The sequence below is a fragment of the Achroia grisella genome, unplaced genomic scaffold (genome assembly GCF_030625045.1).
Source record: "Achroia grisella isolate CSIRO2021 unplaced genomic scaffold, CSIRO_AGI_Agris_v1 utg1589, whole genome shotgun sequence".
Lineage (NCBI taxonomy): Eukaryota > Metazoa > Arthropoda > Insecta > Lepidoptera > Pyralidae > Achroia > Achroia grisella.
This window is the reverse complement of record NW_026712660.1, coordinates 1351048-1358215: the sequence shown is the minus strand read 5'-3', so window position 1 is coordinate 1358215 and position 7168 is coordinate 1351048. Positions and strand designations below refer to the sequence as shown.

General features: G+C 34.9%; 1 protein-coding gene across 1 annotated transcript; it reads right to left on the bottom strand.

The window, feature by feature from the left end:
* Nucleotides 1-691: 691 nt before the first annotated feature.
* On the bottom strand, nt 692-6457 carry LOC131841359 (uncharacterized). The gene is made up of 5 exons (XM_059189677.1): nt 6409-6457; nt 4547-4755; nt 3215-3433; nt 1530-1651; nt 692-866 (listed from the first exon to the last, which is right to left on the bottom strand). The coding sequence occupies exons 1-5, from the start codon at nt 6455-6457 to the stop codon at nt 692-694; spliced, it is 774 nt and encodes a 257-aa protein (XP_059045660.1).
* Between the last annotated feature and the right edge of the window lie 711 nt (nt 6458-7168).

Below are 7168 nucleotides of genomic sequence, written 5' to 3'. Positions count from 1 at the left end.
AAGTGTTCTAAGTGAATGCATTCAGATATTTATATCCTAGATTCTCATAATAGGCTATCTTAGTTAAAGAACCGCTATTTGTAAAATTATTGAGCTGATTCAAACCAGCACAATAATTTTTGCCTTGCTTTTATTTTAAATAGGGTATTTAATTTCAATTTTTTTAAATATATATATTACTAAAGTTATAATATTATAGATTGCAATATCATCATCTGCTTCTTCCTTATCCTATTTATTTGTGGTCGTCCTAATATGTTTTTCTCTTCCATACATCTCTGTTCTCAGTCATCCTGTTATTTATTTCCTTTCTCACCATATCATCTTTCACACAGTCCATCCATCTCTTTTTCGGTCTTCCTCTACCCTTATATGTAACACCGTCCTTAGGATATGATCTTCATTCCTACGCATTACATGTCCATACCACGATAGACGATTACTCTTTAACCTTTCATACTTCCTCATAATAATAATAATCTCAGGACAATTCACACAACGCCATCTAGACCCAAGTTAAGCCAGCTAAATCTTGTGTTATGAGTACTAGATAACTGATACAAATACATAGATATATTTTTTTCTCGTAAATACCAGACCAGTACAAATAATCATACTCAGGAATACTAATGTGCCGTGCGAGGAATCGAATCCGGGACCAATGTGGTAACCCGCTAGACGGTCGAGGCTGTCAATAATAGTCCATGATTAACCTGTTGTTGTCTACCTTTTCATCTTTGGCCCCAATACAAAGCTGCGCACTAGCGTCGTCGGAGACCAGAGATCCCGCCGCTGCCTTCTCTTCCTCCCAACAAGAACCGACGCCCCAGGGACGAACGCTCCAGGAATATGAATACAAAACTGAGCTGGATATGAAATAAATTACGTAATCTATTGTTAGGGCTCACATAATTGAACTTTCGCGTTTATAATATTACTAGCTTTTACCCGCGGCTTCATTCGCATTGAATCAAAAATATTTTTTTTTTAATAAAAAATACATATTTATTGTCTCTAAGAACATGTGTACAAAATTTCATGATGATCGGTTCAGTAGTTTTTGCGTGAAAGAGTAACAAGCATCCCTACTTTCACATTTATAATATCACTAGCGACGCGCCCCGGCTTAGTACAGGTGTACATGTATTATATATATAAAACTTCCTCTTGTATCAGTCAATCTATTTAAAAAAAAACCTCTTCAAAATCCGTTGCGTAGTTTTAAAGATTTAAGCATACATAGAGACAGACAGCGATAGGGACTTTGTTTTATACTATGTAATGATTAGTCATCATACCTGCTTCGGCTTCGCACGGGTGTACATGTATTATACATATAAACCTTCCTCTTGAATCACTCTATCTATTAAAAAAACCGCTTCAAAATCCGTTGCGTAGTTTTAAAGATTTAAGCATACATAGAGACAGACAGTGAGAGCTACTTTGTTTTATACTATGTAATGATTAAGGATTAAGATTTACTTATATGTACCATAAGAACATGTACAATTACTAAACACACACGCTACCTGTGATTGACAATTTGAACAGTGGCCGACAGTGAACGGTGAGGGAAACCGGTCCCGAGGTGTACATAATACTCGCACGCTGGATCATCCTCGCTGCAGATGTCGTAATCTTTATCCTGCGCCTAGTAAAGACAGAATTTTTAAAGTTACAGTTATTTAATTACAAGCCCAACAAACAACAACAAAAACTAAAGAGAATTTTAAAAACCAACTAAATAAACATCTACCAAGTAAACAAATTACTTTAATCCTTTAGGACGTTCCTTATCTGAGGAGCTTTATTAACCAGCTGCTTACCCAACTTAGTTACCTCAATCTTACCGCAAGCATTGTCTTCCATCATCTTCGTCATCATCAGTCTCGCGGAGCCTTTCACCATATCAATATATGTGTAATCATTGTTATAATATTAGTATAAGTAGTTTAATAACATAATTAATTACATTATTTACAGTTTATTCATACTTTATATATTTCAAACTAGTTTGACCTAAGTGCCGTTTGACGAAAGTTAGTATTTCGAAGTCTGTACTCAATTAGCCAGAAAAAAAAATCAAATGTGTTATAAAATATTTTCTTTGTAAAAAAGCTTATTATAGAATTGAAGAATTTATAAATGATAATAATGTTTTTATAGAAAATATCTAACTTAAAATTCATAGCGCTGACAATGTTATCCGATTGAACAGAGATTAAGTGCGTAGCGGTTTCTATATTGATTGTCACATGCCTAATCCTTGTTGTTAATTAAATATAAGTAAATCAATATTTATTTAAAAGAGCAACACACAAGTTTCTTGCTTATTCTTCTTGTGATGAATCTGCATTCCGAATGAGCGGTAGAATAAAAAAACTTGATTATTCAAAAGTGGTTATATTAAGTTTATTTGAATAAAGATTATTTCTATTTCTATTTGATAAAGAGCTCAAAGTTTAATATTTATGTAATTTATTAATAATAAGTATAGTATAAGTAAGGAGCCAACATAATATCAGCGCTGCAGAGTTATCTGTAGCATTATGCAGAGTTGGCTGCCTTTTCACTTTTGCGGCACATAAGATCACCTACATTTCTTTTATTAATTCGTGTTTTTTTCTGTATCTCATGTATGTTATGTGTCTGTAATTGTGAATAAAGAATTTATCTATCTATCTATCTAACCAAACAGCAGTGACAACATAGTATTTTTGGAGAAAGTCTGTCATCCTGGCTACAGATGTCGTAATCTTTATCCTACGCCTAGTAATACAGAAATTTTTAAGTACGAGTACCCTATTTAAATACCAAACAACAAATATCGGTAATAATATGGTAAATTAGGGGAACGGTGCTTGTAGTTCCACCTGGAAAACATCGTGATGGTGAATATGCCACGATGGGACGACTGACCTGATCTCAGCACATCCTCTTCTATTCATTATGTTATATACTAGCTATGCCCGCGGTTTATAGCCTATGTTATTCTGATATATAAGCCATATTACTGTAAAGTTTCATCAAAATCCGTTCAGTAGTTTTTGCGAGAAAGAGTAACAATCATCCATCCGTACTCATAGACTTTCGCGTTAGTCATATTAATAAGATGTTCAATGAATTTTTATCCTTGCCAATTAAGTTAACACTATTCAAAAGTGCTTATATTTAAGTTTATTTGAATAAAGATATTCTGTTCTATGACACTGACCTGAAGCGTTATATGATCTCTTTTAAAGTACAACGAATCTGCAAGCAGATGTAACGGCCGCACTACAGCAGTGGAGGCGAGCACCCGAAGTGGTGCAACGTGGAGACCAGCGTTGGGAGCCCGGCACCACACCGTCCCGCGCACTATTCCACCGCCGGCCCAACATACCGGATGTATTGTGAATGCACCGGCTTGTAACGATCCATCGCTTGTCAAATTCTATAGTATATGTGGGAAAGAGAAAGAACATTAGGCTGTCTCTTGCGCACACTGCTGGCATCATAAGCCATGGCCAGGCCAAGGCAAGTGAAAACAGTGATGTGTATCTAAGAGACGATGATTAGGGAGACAAACAGTACTTATTATATTTATATAAAGTTTTTTTTTATGTAAATGAAAAGGCAAATAACAATCTACCTGATAAAAGTGGTAACAGATATATGAATAGTTCGTAAACGTTTTACAATGTATTCGCCGTTCTTGAGGACCAAAGTTATAGTTATGGTTGTGTACTGTGAAATTTAGATAAGTTTTAATGAAAAGGTATTAATAAATGATGCAGTATATTGGTCTGCGTGTACCTGACTTTATTCTGTCTACGTACGTCGCTCATGAGAAACATAAAAAAAAGCTAGAAGAAATGTTTATTGTGTATTTAAATCCTACTTAATATTTTATATTATAATTCTACGTAAGTACAAGCAATATCGTTTACTTAATGACAAGTTTGCATACAAAACTCTGATACGGTTATCGGTACTGGAAAAACATGTTATCTCTAACATTATTGACGATGATCATTCTAATATATCTCAAAGTCCTGTGACTTACGCATAACTCTCTCAATAAGATAAGACTCTATGTTGTTTGTAATTATAATAAAGCTAGTTACTCGCCCCGACATCGCCTGAGTGTACATGTAAAAAAATAGTTTTAAAGATTTAAGCATACATAGGGACGGACGGACAGCGACAGCGACTTTGTTTTATACTATATAATATATATATAATGATAATGATAAAGGTAATCGGTCATCTACCAAGCTACCAATAAGAATTTGAATGAAGTTTGAGAATCTTCTCACAGGGAAGAAATTATCGTATCAAAAGTTTTTTAAAAAAAGGATTTTTGAAGACATTATAATCGATCAAACAAAAGTCCTTATTTCTTTAGATAACAATAGATTTTTTCTTAGTCGATTATTTTTATATATTCCTAATTAGGTAACTTGATTGAAAATATAGGTTCGAGTAAAAAAATTGATCTTTTTCTCTTGTTTTGCTTGTCGCATTCCAAATTTCTTGTCCCTATTTCAAGACATTACGTACTAACATCTAAGCAGGATGATATCCAGGCATCTTCAGTCATTACGAAGAAAGCTGCATGCCGCGCCTCGCAGTTCAGAAGCAGCTGCACTTTGTGAACGTCACCCAGGAGTCTGGAGCCGAGCTCCACCACCTCACCGCAGCGGGTCACCGACTCCGCTACTTCCTCACCAGGTGTGCACGACAATGATGATGTGGATATATTTGGAACTAACACTAGAATATACAAGTTTATATAGTAACTAGCTTTTGCCTGCAGTTTCGCTCGCGTTAATTTCAAATCAAAATCCTTTCTTAGGGGATGCCTACGTCATAGTAGCTTTATGCAGGCAAAGTCTCAGCCCGATCGGTTTAAAATTGACAAACTTTCATACAAATTTTAATCCCCTATTTTATCCCCTTGGAGGTAGAATTAATCAAAATCCTTTCTTAGTGGATGCCTACGTCATAACATCTACCTGCATGCCAAATTTCAGCCCGATCGGTCCAGTGGTTTGGGCTGTGCGTTGATAGATCACTATGTCAGTCAGTCACTTTTGAGTTATATAATCTAAATAAGATTCTTGTATCTGTATATAGATTACTAGCTGTCCCGCGACTTCGTTCGCAAGGCATAGAGGACGAATGAGGAATTTCCATTTCATATCCTATTTTATTTCACCAAATTCAACCATCGGAAATAAATACTCAGCTTTGTAATGTATGTATTTGAAAAAAAAAAATGTATGTATTTATATCAGTTGTCTAGTACCCATAACACAAGCTCTGCTTACCGTGAGACTAGATGGCGCTGTGTTAATTGTCCACGGCTATTTATTTATTGCTCTACTTACCGTGGGACTAGATCTATCCGCCCCGGATTTACATGAGTGTACATGTATCTATACATATAAATAAAATTGGAGTGTCTGTTTGTAATATTGAAATAACCGTTTTTTACTACATGCATATAAATATAAATACGGTACATACACCAAAATAACATTTTTGATACTTTTTGTCTGTCTGTCTGTCGGTCTGTATGTTCCGGCCAATTTCTGAAATGGCTGGACCAATTTTGATGGGACTTTTTTTGGCAGGTAGATGATGTAATAAGAAGTAACTTAGGCTACTTTTATTTTATAAAGATATAGTTAAATTCCACGCGGACGAAGTCGCGAGAACAGCTAGTTGTACATGTGTATAATACATTATACACTTATGTAAATATTTACTCCTGTATGCAATAATAAATTAACAAGATTTAAAACTTTATCACTATAAGTGTTTACTGCGATGGCTTTTTGTTAACAACACAGCGAGGTCATAAACAAACAAACATAACAACAGGTTTATATAAACCTTTTGAATGTTTATCTTTTTTATAAAACTAGCTGTCCCGGCAACGGCTGTTTTAGGCTTAAAATAAAAAAAAAATTAGGGGTGGACTACCCCTAACATTTAGGGGGATGAAAAATAAAATACTCAGACCAGCCGTTTCGGAGTATGGGAACGAAACGGCTTGACCGATTCTCATAAAATTTTGTGAGCGTATTGAGTAGGTCTGAGAATCGGCCAACATCTATTTTTCATCCCCCTAAATGTTAGGGGTAGTCCACCCCTAATTTTTTTATTTTAAGGCAAAACAACGTTTGCCGGACAGCTAGTATATATATATATATATATAATTATAGGGGCTTTATTTATATACCAGTTTTTTTGTATAGAAGTATTTTATTGTAATAAAAGTAATTTACAGACAGATAAAGAAATGAAGAACAGTATAAAAAAAATTGTGATCAGAAGTACAATAGTTTAAAATAATATCTGCAGAAGAAGCCATTTTGTCGTTAGTATTTTTTCCCGCGCAAATCACAATATGCCACAGACGCATAATGTTGCACGGTACACAGATGCAGTAGGATGCCGAGCGCGTCATGGCTGTATGCGCGATGTTACTACAAGTATTAACACTATCTATTCTTAAAAACCTTATAAAAATCTGTTGCGTAGTTTGAAAGTCACAGCGGAAGCAACTTCAGTTTATACCATGTAAAGATTTCTACCGACCTAGTTCAAAATTGAACACCTTTTGATGTTAGAAATGGTTATTACATTAATTATTGTTCTCGATTCAGATTTACGTGTTTTGAATGTAACGTTAGAGTAAACAACGCCAATAATATCACATCCTGGCTCCGGACCGAAGCTGTTCAGCGTCAGAACTAGAGATGTGTCAACTCGAGTTGAGCATAGTTCGGGTTAACTCGAGTTGAATTCTATGAAATCGAGTTGGAAGAATTCAACTGGTAAATGAATGAATCAAGTGAAAGAGCGAGAGCATGATTCTGTCATCGAACTGACAATGACATGAAATTTTCCGATCATTTCATATCATACAATTTTCACTCGTCACAAATATTTCAGTATTGATTAGAGGTTGTTATAATTTTTTTTCGCATATTCATCTAATTATGTTATCAATAAAATGATTATGTGTTCCATAAGTCCTTCCGCGGCTTTAAAGTGCCATTTCTACTCGCTACTAAAGTTCAGAGAAGCTTTCAAGGCTAGCTGCGCCCAAAAACATTAAAATTGAAAAATAAAAATAAAACTTTTTATTCCAGTTAACTCGAGTCAACTCGAGTTA